The following is an 18648-nucleotide window of genomic DNA, read 5'->3' on the forward strand; positions in this document are numbered from 1 at the left end:
TGCTTTATCTTAACTGTAAACATTACCTGGCTCCTGTAAGTCCCTTTGAAGTCATTCCTCTGTTTTGTGTCAAGTAACTTCAATGTACTTTGCCTACTGTGACATCCTACCCCTTTGTTCTCTGTACTTTATAACACTGGTGTTCACTTTATGAGAATGCATTCGGTTGAACACCCTCTCTCCTGTGAACTGTCTGTCACTCATTTGCCAAATCCTCTCTCACCTGCAACAAAGAGACCCAGTTCCACACAGATCAGGGACCCCAAGTGAGGCCAGTCTGTGGCACATATACACTATTTTCTTGTTATTTTTATTCAGATTGAGTAATTCCTACTTTATCTTCTAGATTCTTTTTGTTCTTCAAAGTATGTGTGTATGTGTGTTATATATAATTTTTTTTTATTTTGCTCTATAAAAAGATACTTCTTGGGGAAACAAATTTGTCTGTAAATTACATGGGACCTTTTTCACCCTCATCTTTGATCCCCTTAGATTGACAGTTCTTTGTCATTGATTTTCAGCTTTTCTGTGAAGGTCCAGATAGTGAATATTGTAAGCTAGAAGGACAATGAAGTGTCTCTATAAACACTGCCATCTACTGCTGCAGAGCAGAACCAGCTGTGGAAAATACACTTCGGGAGTGTGAGCTTATTCTGGTGATTATAGCACCCTGGGTTATTTTCAGAGGAATTCCTGTATCTCTTGAGATAGTGGGTTTTGGGATAGTTTTGGTAAATAGCATTGTCAATTTTATTCATGAGTATTTTTCTGTTTTGTAAATAAAAAGAGTATTCTGAGTTTTTAATTTAAAAACTACCATTTGAAAAACAAATTTAGGGATTGATACATGAAAACATAGATTACTAGATAATTTCATTCTGTAGGGTAATTATATTTTAAATTTTTTTTTTCCTAAATTAAATCATTCTTTTACCTAGTAACATTAAAGAAATAAAACTTGTATAGAATACTTAATGTTACTTAACAGATTTGTTTTTTTAAAACCAACTAGATGGAATAAATAATGAATTTGTTTTTGTTCTCTTTTTTCGTTTTATGGTTTCCCCAGCAGTCATTTTTATATTCTTTATTAGGACCAAAGTAGAGCATATGTAAGTAAATACAGTGTGTTTTGTTTGACTTAATTGCTATAGATCTTCACCTTGAGGAAGAAGATGCTTTTTTTTTTTTTTTTTTTTAAAGATTTATTTATTTATTATATGTAAGTACACTGTAGCTGTCTTCAGACACCCCAGAAGAGGGCATCAGATCACATTNCNGATCATTACGGATGGTTGTGAGCCACCATATTGTTGCTGGGATTTGAACTCACGACCTTTAGAAGAGCAGTCGGCGCTCTTAACCGCTGAGCCATCTCTCCAGCCCCCGATGCTATCTTTTTAAAATTAATTTTTATTAGTTCTTTTGAGAATTTCATAGCTTTTAGCTATATTCACCCAGTGCTCTTCTTCCAGATAAGCTCCACTTCCTTACCCACCCAACTATCTAACGTTTCTCTTTTTTCCACATTAAGTCCCAGTATATTCATGGACATAATGACCTTCCACTGGAGCTCAGTCCACTACCAGTGGCAGCACTCCTATTAAAGAAACCTACTCTTGCTTTCTTAGCAGCTATCAGTTGCCAGTGGGTCTTATTCTAGGAGTGAGACATTCTGTCCTCCTTGTGTCTTCATGCTGGTGTTTGTATAGGGCTTGCATATATGCTCATAACTGCTGACTTCATTTGTGCAGCTTCCCAGTTATGTATGAAGGACCATGTCTGGCTCTCCGTCTTTTTGCCCCCTCTGCTCTATTACGGCTGAGTATTCTGGCGACTCCTCTTCTTTACACCTTGGCTCATTGTGGGTCTCTGTGCTTCTCTGATGAGGGTTGAGAGATGCCTCAGTCTGCATCTCTGCCGAGTGGACAGGCTAGAGGGCTGCTGCTGTCTTTTATTATCAGCCTGCCTTTCAAAGGGGGACTGTCATCAGTCATTGCTGAAGACGGAGTTTTCTTAAATTAAGTGAAATTCTTAAACACTTTTACAAAGGTATCCTTGTATCCTTAGTGGTTTAATGTACTATCTGTGTATTTTGAGAACCATTTGATTTAATTCCTCAGTTTCTTCTATTCTTGTTGGTTTCTTCTTTATTTTCTCCAGAAGATTATATTGGGATTGTGTTTGTTTGTTTGTTTCTTCCTTTCTTTCTTTTTGAAGTGACACAGGATTGTGGTCTCTGGAGAGATGGCTTATTGGTTTATGATTACCTCTTAGAATATTGAGTTGATTTTAATTTTTTTCATTTTATCTGTTGTTTTAGTTTTCAAAGACTGCCATAAGAAAGTACACCACAAACTGACTTGCTTAAAACAACAGATTTTTTTTTTCTCATTAGACTGGAGACCACCAATCTAAAGTAAAGATATTGGATGGGCCATATTCCTTCTGAAGGCTCTGGGAAGAACAATTTATTGCTGGCTTTGTAGCCTGGTAGTTGTTTGCTTTGGGGTTCTTACTTTTTTCTTTTGTTTTTCTGTTTTTCTTTTTTTTTTTTTTTTTTTTTATGGTTTTAGAGCTTTATTGTAGAAAGGCAGGGAGAAGGAGAGAAGGTAGAAAGAGAGAAGCCGAGGCTGGCTGTGGCCATGTGGAGAGAAGGGGGGAAGGAGAGAGAGAAGGAGGGAGGGCTAGAGAGTAAGAAAGGTAAGGGCTTAGAGAGTGCTTTGGGTTTCTTAAAGCTGTATTGCTTCATTCTCGCTTTCTACATGTAGCCTTCCTCTCTGTCTCCCAGTCTATTTGTGTATACCAGGACATCCTAAGTCAGTGTGGCTTCATCTTGACTACAGTACTAGCTGTTGTATGTCTAAAAACAGCAAGCAACACTCACAAGTGTATTAGTAGCTTATATATCTTTTAGAGAAGCACCGTTGACACACCTGTTCACTTTATAGTCACCATGAAAATATGTTGTAGTTCTTTCCCTGTCTTCGGACACACCAGAAGAGGGCATGGGATCCCATTACAGATGGTTGTGAGCCACCATGTGGTTGCTGGGAATTGAACTCAGGACCTCTGGAAGTGCAGTCAGTGCTCTTAACCACTGAGCCCTCTCTCCAGTTTCCTAGATATTCTTTTTTTTTTTTTAAGTGTATATTTTCATTATTTACATTTCAAATGTTATTCCTGTTCCAGGTCTCCCCTTCAGAAATCCCCTATCACATACCCCCTCCCCCGCCTTGCCTCTGTGAGGGTGCTATCCCACCCACCCACTCCCTTCTTCCCACCCTAGCATTCTTCTACACTAGGATAGCAAACATCCTCAGGCCCAAGGGCTTCTCCTCCCACTGATGTCCAACTTATTGATGCTTGAGATTTTCTTTTTACAAATTCTTTTCTTTTCTTTTATGTCTGTTGGTGTTTTGCCTGCACCTCATGCACATAGTACCCTCACAGGTCCAAAGAAGGTGTAAGATCCTCTGTAACTGGAGGTCCAGGCTATTGTGAGCTACTGCAGAGTGGGGTGCTGGGGATTGAACCTGGGTCCTATGGAAGAGTGCCCAGGTACTCTGATCCTCTGAGCCATTTCATCAGCCCTAAGTGATCTTTACAATATTTTAAACTAGTTGTCTTTATGGTTTTGGCAACTACCTTTTTTTAATAATCTCATATAATAAAAATTATACTCGTGGTGATTATAACTGTGACTTGCTTGAGTAATGATACTAATTATATATAAAATGATATGTTATAGTAATGTTAATTATGATTGCATTTTAAAACCATATGTACTTTTAATTTGACTATAATTCTGTTAGTTCATGGTTAGTTCTATGCTACCTTTTATTTGTTACTAACTCTGATGTATATAACAGTTGTTTGTGTAACACTTGGTTGTAAGAGATTTTTGAGACGATTAGTGGGGTTGTGGAATTACAATAATTGTTCTGTATGTTTGTTGACTTGATTGAGTGTAACTCCACCCAAGTCCGCTTTTAGTGTAATCTGCAAGTGTGGTGGTGCTTTGAGTGACTCTTAAAGGCATACAAATCGTACACACACAGATACACGTGTGCACACACACACACACACACACACACACACATATATATATATATACACACACATACATACATACATACATACATACACACATACATACATACATACATACATACACATGATACCATGTAGTATTTTAAAATGTGTGTATTGTGTAATATTTAATTCAGGATGCCCTATCATGTCTCTTCATACATTTACATTTATGATTTCATTATGATGAAAATATTCAGAATCCCTTCTAGTCTTTGTTACAATACAAAATTGTTAGTTCTTTCTCACTATAATTTAATACCCACTAATAAATCCTTTCCACTTTCTTATCCTACCTGCCCAAGGCTAACTATAATTTTACTCCCAGCTTCCATGAGGGTAACTTTTTAATTTTAATATACAGTACTTGGCTTTTTATGCCTAGCTACTTTCATTTAAGAACGTCTGGGGATATATGTATATACTCATATATATGAGTATATATATATATATATATATATATATATATATATATATATATATATATATATATATATATATATATATGTAAGTTCTACCCATTCATCACTTGACAAATACATAGCTTATTTCTATATCTTGGCCGTCATAAATAGTGTTGCAATAAATACACAAGTTCAGGCGTCTCAGTAAACACATTTTACCTTTTTTTGGATATATACCTGTTGATGGGATTATTGGATCATGGTAGCCCCTTTCTCCACAGCCCAGCCAACATTAATCATTCTTATTGGAGGAAGATGATTACAAATTATTGTTTCCATTTGCATTTCTCTGATCAGCAGTGTTGAACCTTTTTCCATGTATCTCGTTCCCATTTGTGTTTGTTCTCTTGAGAAATGTCTTTTTATTAATTGCCTATTTTAAAAATCGATATTTTTTTTCTTCTCTTGAATCAAACCCAGGTCCTCTACAAGAACAGCAGGTGCTTGAGCACCTTCTCTGCCCTGTAATAAAGGAATTTGTTAAGTTGCAGGCTATGGAATGAGTATAGAGACATCAGTATCATGGTTATATATTGACATCTAGTTGTCTGAAATAGGAAGCAAGAAATTAATGACATAATTACTGTAAAAAGTTTACATGTGTTAACTGAGCAAATATGTGTCTTCTTATTAGAAAAGACATAAACCAAACCAAATTGTTCTGTTTAAAATTGTTACTCTGATGAGTGGCTCTAACTTACTTATTTTGGTAACAAATAATTTTTACTGAGAGATTTCAGGTATAAAATAGGAAATCCATTTTTGTGGAAGTCTTCTTTGTTGAGACCCTTTGTAGTTACTCCTATTTAAAGGTAACTTTGTCAGTAATCCTTAAGTGTCCTAAAGTTTTCTATGGTTTCAACCCCAAATACATGTTTGAGTCACTTAGGAAGTTACGTAAAAGTATCAGTATGTGCACACGATCTGAGAATTGTTCCTGGATTAAACATTGAAACAGATTTTTAAAATCGATAAAATGGATAGTAAACCCCCACATACTTTTACTATTTGTTATTTATTTTGTTCGCCTTATCTGTGCCAGCATTTTGGCAAGTTTAATCTGATACGGGTTTTGTGCAGGTACCCACATGATTGTGATTCCATGCCATGTCCAGACTCAGCACTTCACAACACATCTTCCCATCTTTTGGCTCTTACATTTTTTGCACTTCTCATATGATCCCTAAGGTGTTCCTTATTTGTGGTGTGGATATCGGGGGGATTAATATGCACTTTCCAGTTGGGTGCTGAGCACTGATTTTTTTTTTTTTTTTTTTTTTTTTTGGTTTTTCGAGACAGGGCTTCTCTGTATAGCGCTGGCTGTCCTGGAACTCGCTTTGTAGACCAGGCTGGCCTCAAACACGCCCGGCGAGCACTGATTCTTATTCTTAGTGTTTGGCCAGTCATGTTCCACTGACTCCATTCCAATGTAAAGAAGTTGTTTCATTGACAAAGTTGGGGAGCAGCCCAGATCTATCCAGATTGGAGTTTTGAAGTGTTTTAAGAGATGTTTTTTATCTTAGCATATCTCATACATGTGAAATGTATGTGTGCTGTTAACTTCCACTATAGAATATTGAGATTAATAGTAAAATGGGCCCACCATCTAGCTCCAGAATGATGTTCGTCTGTACCTTGGTCTTTTGAGTCTTTGGTATCTTATCTCTGGAATCACTATTTATATCTGTTGATTTTTGAATGTTGCAGGTAAGCTCTCAAGAACTGTTCTGTCACATTATTATTCAGCTCAATTTTTTTTTGTCCCAATGAAATGCTTCATTGTTGACACAAAAGATATTTGAGTAACATTTGTTACTTACATTTGCTTAGTGTGTTGTTCTTTTAATTTTATCACCATTTCCTTAGTGAAGCTGTGGTCCACCAATTTAGACAATTCTGTGGCGAGCATTGAGGCAAAGGCTAACGTGTGCTGTGTGAAGTTCAGCCCCTCCTCCAGGTACCATCTGGCTTTCGGCTGTGCAGGTAAGAAATTAAAGTAAATTTATTTCCTTTTGATTTTTGTTTTAACATACCTAAAAGTGCATTTGAAAACGAATTGGCTACTTTTTATAATCATAGGTTTTCTTTTCATTGTTAAGTTATGATAAACCGAGTTGCATCATTCTCATCTACTGCTATTGCTAATTGTGGCATCCAGTCACCTGTCTTTAACACATAGAGACAGGCTTGTGAATTTTTGTTGGCTGCCTGCTAAATGTTGATGTGCATTTTTCTTAGAAAGTAGCAGAATTAGTGTTTATTAAACAGCTTTACTGAGAGGATCAGGAATTTTTTTAAAGAAGCCTATTCATTTCTTTGACTATTTATTTCCTGTTATGCATAAGACACCCAAGGGGAATAAACATGCCAATCATTTATTATAGAGTACATGCTAATGTAGTATTTTTTTTAAGATAGATGTTCTAGTCATAGTAAGGAGTTAGTTGAAATATTTTTTGCAATTCTGTTTTACACTTATCACGTAGAGTGGCAGTTTTCGTTGTGAGAGAGCCATGAGTTTCAGAATAAGTCACATTCTTGCTCTACTCTTAATTTTTTGTGTTTTTATTTTTTTCTATCACTTTAATACTTATGTTAAGAAAAAATACCTATCATTTAATATGTGAAAATTCCTTGATTTTTTTTTTCATAATAATGGTTTTTTTTTTTTTTTTGTCTGTAAAGCTAACACTTGTACAGAGCACATTAATAATGTTTGAAAAGGCCACTGTATTCAAGCCTGTCCTCATCAGTGCTCCTGTTTCCATGCACCCCTCAGACCCTGCTGATTTACTCAGTTCACATTAACCACAAGTGTAATCTTGAACACGTTGGCTCTTATCTGTCGAGTCTCAATGTTGATGCGTATTGTGTACATGCTAGATATATACATCTTGAAATATTTTTCCCTGGTATAAATTCTGATTTTTTTTAACCTAGTCTTTACTTTTCCATTTAAGCCTTAATGTTCATATTTTCCCAATCAGCTAAATTATCATATTATAAAATAATTGACAGTAATTAGAGTTACAAATATGTAATAGTTCTGGGAGCATTATTATTGATGTTGTATTTTTCTCCATATAATTTCATGCAATGTATTTCTTTTAATTTGGATTTTTTTCATAAGTGAAATTTTATAGTTTGTTTCCTGTAGGGCCTGGAATTTCTCTGATCAGCTTTCTTTTTTATATAATTTTGTTGTGATTTTAAGCAAAATAATAGTTTCGTTCTCTATTGTGCTACTTTTTTCCCATGATTCATGCTTCCTTTATTTTATTACCAACCACCATGCCACATCCAGGAAAACAGCACACAAACTGGCAACCAATGTAATCCAGTTGTACAACAAGCTGAGGTTTACAGTAGTAGTACATTTAAGGCTTTTAAATTTGGAAAAGAAAATAAAAAATAAAAAAAAGAACTAAAATAAGAACAAACAACCACAAACCCAATCCCGCAACCAGTAGAAGTAGTGTAGTGATCCTTTTTTTCTGATATTGTACTAGTTTTTTAAAACATGAACAGAGCCGGGCGTGGCGGCCCACACCTGTAATCCCAGCACTCGGGAGGCAGAGGCAGGCAGGTTTCTGAGTTCGAAGCCAGCCTGGTCTACAAAGTGAGTTCCAGGACAGCCAAGGCTATACAGAAAAACCCTGTCTCAAAAAAACAAAAGAAAAAAAAGAAAAAAAACATGGACAGAAACTGTTACAATTTGCCTTTCCAGTAGACATATTTATTTTTCATACTAAATATAGTAGCTTTTTATAGCTTTTGAGCTTACATCAGCCAAAAAATGTTAGTTGTGCTTCTTTTGCAGTGATTCATTGCAGTTCTACCTCAGTGCAAAACCGGAAGCAGAGTTGTGTGTACTAGTGTTTATGCTCCATGTCCATTTCATTTAGTTGAGTTGGCTTTTCTTGTTCTGTTACTAGAACATCTATTTTCATAAACTAGCCTATTAAAATCAAATAATTTAAGTTATTGCTTTTTGCTTCAATACACATTCTATATTTTATCCAGTACCTTTCAGAATCAGTTCACTAGGTTTATTCTGTTGATATCTTGATGCTTATTCATTTTGTCAGTCACAATTGTGTTTGTCTTTCTTGAGTAACCATGGCTTGAACAGTAGGGAGACACTCTACCAACTGTGAATGCCACTAGGCTCCTATTCCTGATAAATTTCCTGTATTATGTATAGGCAGTCACCTGGGAGCTGAGCCTCTGGGCATGCCTGTGTAAGATTATCTTAGTTACATGAATTGATTTGAGGAGACCCATCTCGACTATGGGAAAGACTGTTCCCTAGGCAGGATCTTGGGTTATATTCCTGGAGAAAGCACCCACTAGCATAAATATCTTTGTTGCTCTTTGCTTCAATGGATGTGTGTGCAATGTGAGCAGCTTCTGCTACTGTGACTTGTGCATCATCTTGGTGGAATGGGAATACACAATGATTAAAGATTCCCTGATTATTCTACTTTCTGCTGTATGGACATGTCTCTTCTACTGATCCTGGTAGTGCCTGTTGTTGGATTGCTACATATGGCATTTATTATGTTGAAATATGTTTCTTTTCTGCCTTCAGTTTTTTTCATAAAGACCTGATGAATTTATCAAATATTTTATCTGCATTTGTTGAAACAATCAAAGCTTTAGTCCTTCATTTCTTTGATAGAGTATCAGTGTCATTGATCTGCACATGTTGAGTCATCCTTCCATCTCTGGAAGTAATAGATGGTTTTCTGAAACCTTTCTGCCCCCTTTTTATGTTTACTTAATTTGTGTACACAAGTGTATGTGTGTATGTGTTTGTGTGTGTGTGTGTGTGTGTGTGTGTGTGTGCACAATGTGAGATACACAAGTGGAAGTCAAAGGGGACTACTTGCCCTAATCAATTCTGTTCACCTCCTTAATTTCAGGAATCGAAGTGAGGTGGTCAGAGATAGTGCCAAGTGGCTTAACTCTGTCTGAGCCACCTTGCCAGTTCCATAGTCTAGTCTTGGGGGGGGTTGTTTTATTTATTTAAGATTTTATTTTTATTCATGTTTATATGAATAAACATGTGTATGTGAGTCCATAGAGACCAGAAGAGGGCAGCAAATATCCCGGAGCTAGAGTTACCATCTGGTCAGGAGCCGTGTGTCGCTGAGAAACAATCTTGGATCCTCTGGAAGAGCAGGACTTGCTCGCTCGCACTGCTTTTTTGGTGTGCTCGTGCTCATTTGTTGCTATATGCTTCCTCTTTCTACTGCTTCTGCTACATTCTGTCAGTGTAGGCATTTTGTGCTTTTCTTTGTATTTGTTTTGAGAAATTTAATATTTCTTTATTCCATTGATTGTTCTTAAGTTGTTAACTTACATGTAATTATATATAATGCCCACAGTTTTATTACTGATTTCCAGGTTAATTCAACTTATAGTTGGAAATAGTACTGAACAATTCAGTATAGTTTAATTCTGTTGTTTATAGATTTTCTGTCCAGATGGTCTATTAGTGAAAGAAGCTTTTAAATGCCTCTATTACTCTACTGAAATCTTTCCTTAGGCCTATTACTATTTTCATATGTATTTGTATGCTCAAATATTGGGTGCATTCCTGCCGAGAGTTATCCTCTTCCTCTGATATGGCCCTTTTATACTGTGACCCACCTCCCTTGCTGACATGACTTAAAGTCTCTTAGTTAACGTCTGGGTGGCCACTACTACTTAGTTTCTTTTTGAAAATGTCATTTGCATGGAATGGCTTTATTTTTCTCCAGTTTTAAGCAATGCTTGGCTTTAAAGTTGTGGAAAGTCTCATGCCAGTGGACTTAATGTATTTATGTCTGTATTATTATTTTGGTTGTTTTGTCCTTTAATTGCCTGTACACAGCTATTTAAGACCCTCTGTCTGAATATTCATACCTATCAACCCTTTGTCAACTCTCTTTGACAGCTTATATTCATTTTGCTTAGATGATAATAAGTCCATGAGTGTTGTTGGTGTATATTCATACCCACTAATGTCTTTACATGAAAGGATTAAGGATTTATCATCTGGTATTGTGCTTATCCTTCCAGATATTTTAAATAAGTTTTTTTTTTTTTTGAGTGTACAGCCAGTGCTGCTATTTCAGTACTATAGAGAATCCTCAAAAGCAGAGATTCCCACCCCAACCTTTATGTGTGCTATTCAAGAGAACAGTAAGAGTACTTAGAAAGTGCGGTTCATCATGTAAGCCTCTACCTGAGGCTGACTACGGTAGGCCCAGCTGCCTTTTCCTCAGCCAACACTCTTGTAAGACACTGATTGTTTTTTCCCCTATAATGATCAATTACAAACTAGACCCCATGTTCCTATTCAGTGAGTTGGCTACTACTTCTTTTTTTTTTTTTTTTTTTAAGATTTCTTTATTTTTTTTTTTAAAGCTTTATTTATTTATTATATGTAATTACACACATAGCTGTCTTCAGACATTCCAGAAGAGGGCGTCAGGTCTTGTTACAGATGGTTATGAGCCACCATGTGGTTGCTGCGATTTGAACTCAGGACCTTTGGAAGAGCAGTCGGGTGCTCTTACCCACTGAGCCATCTCACCAGCCCAACTACTACTTCTTTTAATCTCTAGTGATAATGGCTTTGTCCATGTCATTGTTAGATGTGTGAGTCACCGTTAGAGCCCATGATCTGTTAAGACCAACACAACACAGAGACTGGACACAGGACAGTGGTATACTCGGAACCTTCGCCAGCCAAGCCAGCCTAGCCACAGTACAGATCCTTTTCACTCTGGCCACAGACCCCACCCCCACCCCTCAGCCCCGGGGCGAGTTCAGAATGTAGTCTTCTCCATGATTACAAAAAAAAAAGCTCTTAGGGTCTACCGTGTACTGGGTTTCAGTAGCCTGGTAATGTGCCTTTTTTTTTTTTTTTTTTTCTTTCTTTAGCCTCAGGGGATTGGAGTCTTGCCTAGCATTGTGCTATCCGGGTTCAAGGAAGAAGTGGTAGTGGCAGCTCATTGATATCAGACCCGCTTTACCCATAGTTTTATTGCCTGAACACTGGCTTGGGAATTGACCTTCAGGCTGTGTCAGATGGTGCATTGCATCTTCATGTTCTGGTACTAGCCTCTTAAGTTTTAGGCCTGGAGCTAGTTTCTTCTCTTTATCCTTAGCTAGCAGTTTTTCCTACTGTTTTCTTCCTGTTGTCTTTTGTATTTTCTAGTCTGCTTGCTTCTGTTGGGCTAAAACAAGATAATGTGATCTCTCTCCTAGATTCCTTACCTCATCTGAGGGGTAGTTTTCATAAATAATGCTTCAAAAATAATGTTTCGATGTGAAGATGATCTCCCTCATCTCACCCCCCTTGCTCTGATGAGAACAACAAATCCAGTTAAATTATTTTGCCTCCCTTTTCTTCATTTGCTACATTTATCTCTTAATTTTATTTTAGATCACTGTGTCCACTACTACGATCTTCGTAACACTAAACAGCCAATAATGGTATTCAAGGGACACCGAAAAGCAGTGTCTTATGCCAAGTTTGTGAGTGGTGAAGAAATTGTCTCTGCGTGAGTATTCTCCTTGGAGGGTGAGCTTGATACAGAGGTCTTATCATTGATGATGTAGGTTTATGCAAAAAAGGACCTTGGATTACTTTCTCAAATAGCAACAGATTTGCATGTCTTCCATTGAAATACATGTATCTTACCTGCTTTGTTCATTTTTATATTATGAATATCACTTTTATTTTATTTAATAACATTTGATCTTCAAATTTGGTTTCTGTCACTACTTCTGAAGAAGTAATATTTGGTGCAACAGAAAGAAAAAATAGCTTATTTGAGTAAAGTAACCCAGTGTGTTACTGTGTAAGTCTACCTTCAGTGTAGTAGTAGAATGATTATTGATTTTAAATGACTTATTGATTTTTTTTTTATATTAACCTAAACCAGTTTCTCAGTAAAATCTATTTTAAAGAGAACTTTTGAAGTGTCTACTTATATCTAGCAAATGTCCCTTGTAAAACTTTTTAGTTGCTTTTTTAGGTAGTAAAATGTCAGTGATGTGAACTTGTTGTCAAACTATAGAACTTTTCTAACAATATGGGTAGTTCCATATTTTGGTTATTCTTCTCATAATCTAGTAAATCCATATGTAATTTCTCTCTACAGGCTTTCTTTTTTTTTTTTTTTTTTTTAACTTGGTTCCTTCTCTCCCTTAGAGAATTGTTTATTCCAGTGCCTTGAATTTTGTTTTGTACCTTCACCTTCACACCAGTTGGTCTAAATAAGAATTGGGTGATTTGGCAAGACAAAAAAAAGACAAAAAATATTCTCCCCCCCCCCCCCTCCGAGACAGGGTTTCTCTGTGTAGCCCTGGCTGTCCTGGAACTCACTTGGTAGACCAGGCTGGCCTCGAATTCAGAAATTTGCCTGCCTCTGCCTCCCAAGTGCTGGGATTAAAGGTGTGCGCCACCACGCCCAGCCCCCCAAAATATTCTTAACTGAGCTTTCCAAGGGAGTTATATGGGTAATTAATTAATGATCTTAAATTAGATGATAGCTAAAGTGTAATCCCTCTTTAGAAAAAGTACAATAGGCAGTAAATAACCTAAAAATGAGGTACAGTGTAAGAGGAAACATAAGAGAACATCTATTGCAACACTTGAATGAAACAGATTAAAGCACGTTTCTTTTAATTTTTTCTTATAGATTTATTTAGTTAGTTTATGTATATGAGTATTCTGTCTTCATGCATGCTAGAAGAGGGCATCAGATCCTTTAGAGATGGTTGTGAGCCACTATGTGGTTGCTGGGAATTGAACTCAGGACCTCTGAAAGACCAGCCATTGCTCTTTACCTCTGATGTCCAACCCCTAACGCACATTTCTAAAAGACCTCAAATGCTCAAATCAAACCATTTAGATCTTAGTATTATTCACTTGCAGCCTTCTGAACCTCAGTTTTCTCACCTCCAAAATGGGGATAATAATAAGACTAAGTTTTTTGATCTTTAATAAAGTAGGTAAAACCTGTGTCGAAGTGTCCTATTCAGTGATGATAAGTGTAATTAAAAAGATTTAATTATGTAGTCCTTAATAAATATATTGACATACTCCCTTAATGAAAGTATAAGAAAGAAAATCAGTATAGGAAAGCAGTTTGCAGAATGTTAGCAGTTTTAAAATTACCTTTGTTTATTAGAATTACCAGTGATTTTTATGCAAAAAAGAGGTTGTTTTGGATAAGCAACTAGATGTATATATTCTTTCACCACAGTAGACTGCATCATGTAGTTTCCAATAGTACCTCTTACCTGTAGGGGATAGCATGAAAATAATTTATTTCTACTATACCAGTAACTCACCAGTTGAAAGATAAATCACAATGAGGGTCTCCCTGAAATGAAACACATCTCTCAGGGCAAAGTCTAATTATTTATTGATGGTGGGATGGTGGTATTAGAGCCATTAATGTTTGCTTTCTGTATACCCAAGCATTACTGAAAGCATGTTAAATGAGTTTGGTTTTTACAGTTTTGGTTCATTTAATTCTATAAAATAGATCATCATGTCTCATATTTCATTGTTAAAACTGGAGCCAATGAGGACGAGACTCGGATGCACAGGCACCACACAATCTGCATTTTTAACCACAAAACTAGATTTTTATTTTTATTATTTTAAATTCCTAGTGGTGATAGTTTCATACCGTGAAATCTAAAATTTACTCTTTGTGTTTTTCTCAGCTCAACAGACAGCCAACTAAAACTGTGGAATGTGGGAAAACCATACTGTCTACGTTCCTTCAAGGGTCATATTAATGAAAAAAACTTCGTAGGCCTTGCTTCCAATGGAGATTATATAGCTTGTGGTAAGTGAACTTGTATTTTTAAACCAACTTTGCAAACACATGTCCTAGCAGTGTTCAATGCAGTCTGTGCACTGGGAAGGCAGCATCCCAGCCTTGTGTCGAGGACAGCGTTCTTGTCTTTTCCAGCCATGTTGGGGAGAATTAGTTTTCATTTCTGCAGATGAGTGAGCCCTGTATTCATAGAATTGCCAAAGATTTTCACTGCTCTCTTGTCATTTTAAATATGCCACAGTTTCTGTAGATATGTTATATAGAAACTATTAGTATCTGCTAGTAGTATTTCAAGAAGACATCTTTTCAGAAGCTTCATACTCATTTTACCCTGTCTAGTATCCTTTTGATTTAGCAGTCATTTGACTTGCATGAACCTAATTCATGAGTTTTTATTATATAGAATTTGTGAAGATTTAAATGGGAAGTGGAAAAATTCAATTTGCTATTGTTCAAATGTTCTGATAGAGTAAATGAACTTTTGTCAACACTTTTAAATGATATTGCCCTTATTCTGTAAATTATATTTTCTCCAAATTTATGATCTTAAATACCACCAAAGTAGATATGCAGTGCAGTTATCCTCAGAGGCTTCTGAAGTCTGTCAGTTTGACTTCTCATCTGATAGGGTAATGCTGTGTGGGGAATGGAGAATCAGTTTGGGCTATTCAAATTGGCCTTTTAAGAACTATAACCTTAATTTTCCTCTCTTCATGGTAATATTTACAAATGCTGTTTAGGATTCTTGTTTCCGTACGAAATTTCTAATGCACAGAGCTCTGCTATAAGTGATTTTTTAAATATATATATTATATATATAATATATATATATATATATATATATAAAATATATATATATATATTAATTCTTTTCAGTTTTAGAATTATCAACACTTTAAACTATTTAACAATGCTTATTTATTTAAATTAGTAAAAAATAGTTGTACCCTTTCTCCTGTAGTTTGCAATTAATTGGTCTTATAATCTTGACTTTCAAATTTGAATATAAAAGATAATTGGTGTCTTTAGTAAAGTTTAGATTAATAGTCACTGTCTAAATGTTGTGTTTGAGAAATAGAAATGAAGTTCACTGTAGCTAAAAGTCTTAGATTCAGTTTCCAGCACAGAGTGGGGAGCTGATAGAAAGAGTGTAATTCTAGCTGGCTGTGATGCCCATACACCTATGATCCCAGCATCTGAAAGGCAGAAAGAAATAATTGTGAGTTTAAGAACAATCTGTGCTACATAGAAAGACTCTCAAATAAATATTTATGTATTCTAATTCTATGTTTTCCCATTCTAAAACAATTATGTTTTCTTTTTAGGAAGTGAGAACAACTCCCTCTACCTGTATTATAAAGGACTTTCTAAAACTTTGCTAACTTTTAAGTTTGATACAGTTAAGAGTGTATTAGACAAAGATCGGAAAGAAGATGACACGAATGAATTTGTCAGTGCTGTGTGTTGGCGAGCACTATCAGACGGGGTAAGTTTTCATATATGTATTTTAAACATGGCATTTTATATAATGTTTATGATTACAGTTAATAGGTTGTTTTATTGTTTTTGTCTTAGATTTTAAGGTATAGCTGGGTAAATGGTTTGTGTTTTCTCTCTTTTTTTTTTTTAGGCATCACAATGCCGGGGGCGGGGGCAGTGTTTTTACAGTTAGTATAACATTAGTGTACAGTGTCTATTTGATGACACTGATGTAGCCCTTAACATTCACTACTGCACACTGACTCACGCTGAGCATCTTTCAGTCCAGAAGGTTCTCTCAGTGTCATTGCCAGGTATAAATATAAATAAATATGAATATATCATGCCATGCATCTTCTGTACCATATTTTAGCATAGCATTTTATATCTGTTTATATAAACAAATACTTAATTCTAAGTATATCACCAGTCTCCTTACTATTTAGTATTAATATAATAATATATAATATAGATTGTAGTTTGGGAGCAACAGATTTTATATATATCCTGGGATAGAGTTGGACTGGACATTGGAGCTTTACATAAGTACATTATGTGATGTTTCCACAACAACAAAATTAATGAATAAGTCATTTCTTAGTATATCTTCACTTGCCTTGAGACATGACAGAAGAATTTCCAGACTAGGAATGAGCTATGCTCAGAGAAGCTTTTTATGGGCAGAGAAGTTGGGAGTCTAGTGTTGCTAAGCTACACTGTAGGTGAGACTTTAAGTGAAGACATGTGATCCAGGGTAAAACAGTGTAAGGTAAACTGTCACATTGAAAATCAACTTCAGATCCTATGAATCCCTGAAATTGACTGACAGTTCCTGGACTGCTGGTGCCCACAGAACACAGACTTAAATTATCTATAAAGGAAAATTAACATACTTACTTTTCTCATTTATTCTTTTGCTTTTTAAAATGCAGTAAGCAGGGCACAGTAGCAACTAAAAAGGCATAGGAAAATATAGGAAAATATAAGGCAGAATAACTAGAAATTCAGCATAGCAACACACAACAGAAAAAGAATGATATCAGCTCTAGATTACAATTAACTCTCCTGTCTTATAGTAACCATGCTTATAAAATGAAAGACATGATTAAAAATTTCATTTGGGAATTGGATCAAGTTTTGAAATGAAAACACAATGAATTCTGTGGATGAGTTAAATGGAAGATGAGGAGGAAGAGCCACCACCAGTGGATAAGCCACCACCAGAGGAAGCATCAAGGGGCAGGGGTTTGTTTCAGTTGGTTTAAGCATGAGGACCTGAGTTAGATCCCTAGTACCTACAGAAGAAAGGCTAAGCACACTGGCCCACGCTTATAATGCTATGGAGGCAGAAATAGTGGGATCCCTGGGGTATTCTAGCCAATGAGACTCAGAAGAATCAGGTGGAATGTGACTGACATTGATGTCAGCCTTTGTCCTCTGTATACTCTCTAAAAGGCCAGTGCTGCAAAACGATGGGCAAATGAAGAAATTAAGTAAAGGATCCAGAATATCATTTACTATATTCAAGAAGAGACTTTAAAATGTGAGAAGATGAATAATTTTTTATGAACAAAATTTAGAGGGGACCATTTTTCAGACCTGTATAAAGTTGATAAAAGAAATCAATTAGTTGAGCCTTGGAACTTCAGGAAATGGAGATTTGAAGTCCACAGTACCCGTGGATGTAAATACCGTAGGACCTGCTGTAGATTGTCTTCCCACAGCACTGTTTCATTGAAATGCATTAAGACAAATATAAAACTGTATCCTAGTTTCAGATTAATCCCTTAATTTCTTTTGAAACACTTTAGTGGACTAGGAGAACCATGAATTGATATACCTTGCTTCTATTGTAGACTCAATAGTGTAAGACTGAGTGAAAACCAAAGCATGCCACCGTGTTGAGGTAAACCCACTGTCTCTGGTTGATACATACACTTAGCCTAAGTCAGGAAGAAGTCTAAAACCCTGCCTGTGAGGGGTTGAATGCTTAGTCTACTGAGTTTAAAGGTTTGTGGTTCCCTATGTTATTTTCTTCTGTACGTTTTAATAATTTTTTGCTAGATAAAAACCAGTTGTCTTATCTTCTGACTCTTGCTAATGATGACTTTACTATTTAACAGGATGGGATGGATGGATGGATGGATGGATGGATGGGATGGATGAATGAATGAATCAGTGTAAAGGATTCCTCTCTCATTTACGCATAGTGTCTTCCTTTAAATATGTTTAATTCGTTGAAAATTTCACACAGCTTTGTATTAATGAAGTATTATTTATATTTATGAGATACAATGTGATGTTTTGAGATAGATACAACGACTGTGTCTGTATATCAAAATGATTAGATTTAAGCCAGTTAGCAAGCCCATCATCAAAGGTTTGAGTTTGGAGATGAATAGGGACACTCAGATGTCTGGGTAGCAGATTTATTATAAGAGTTATTAATGCCAAAACAGACAGATGGTATAGCAGGGCTCTGAGAAGAGTTCAGACCACATGACCAAGTAGTGGTTCCCTTATAGGTTTCAGAGAACAGGCAGAGCTCTGTGTCCCATAGTTAATAGCCCACACACTCTTGGATTCCTGGACGGCAGGAGAATGTGTCATCTTGAGGATAGGAAAAAGGAGAACTCCATTTCATCAATATGTATGTCGTAAGGGTAGTCTCTAATAGCTTGGTGTCTGTTGGTCCCAGCTGTGACAAAGGAGAGAGAGAGATAAATGCAGATGGGTATGACCTAAGTGGGTTCTAACATATC

General features: G+C 36.1%; 1 protein-coding gene across 2 annotated transcripts in view; it reads left to right on the plus strand.

Annotated features, from left to right (window-relative positions):
* The window catches only part of Cop1 (COP1 E3 ubiquitin ligase), a 119893-nt gene that overhangs the window by 82068 nt on the left and 19177 nt on the right, over positions 1-18648 (plus strand). For both annotated transcript variants that reach the window (XM_021199350.2, XM_021199351.2), the window contains exons 15-18: positions 6423-6539; positions 11995-12112; positions 14292-14416; positions 15733-15893. In XM_021199350.2, the coding sequence (XP_021055009.1) occupies positions 6423-6539; positions 11995-12112; positions 14292-14416; positions 15733-15893 (521 nt within the window). The remainder of the gene's footprint in view (positions 1-6422; positions 6540-11994; positions 12113-14291; positions 14417-15732; positions 15894-18648) is intronic.

Source organism: Mus pahari, chromosome 5 (assembly GCF_900095145.1).
Source record: "Mus pahari chromosome 5, PAHARI_EIJ_v1.1, whole genome shotgun sequence".
In the NCBI taxonomy this organism is placed as follows: domain Eukaryota; kingdom Metazoa; phylum Chordata; class Mammalia; order Rodentia; family Muridae; genus Mus; species Mus pahari.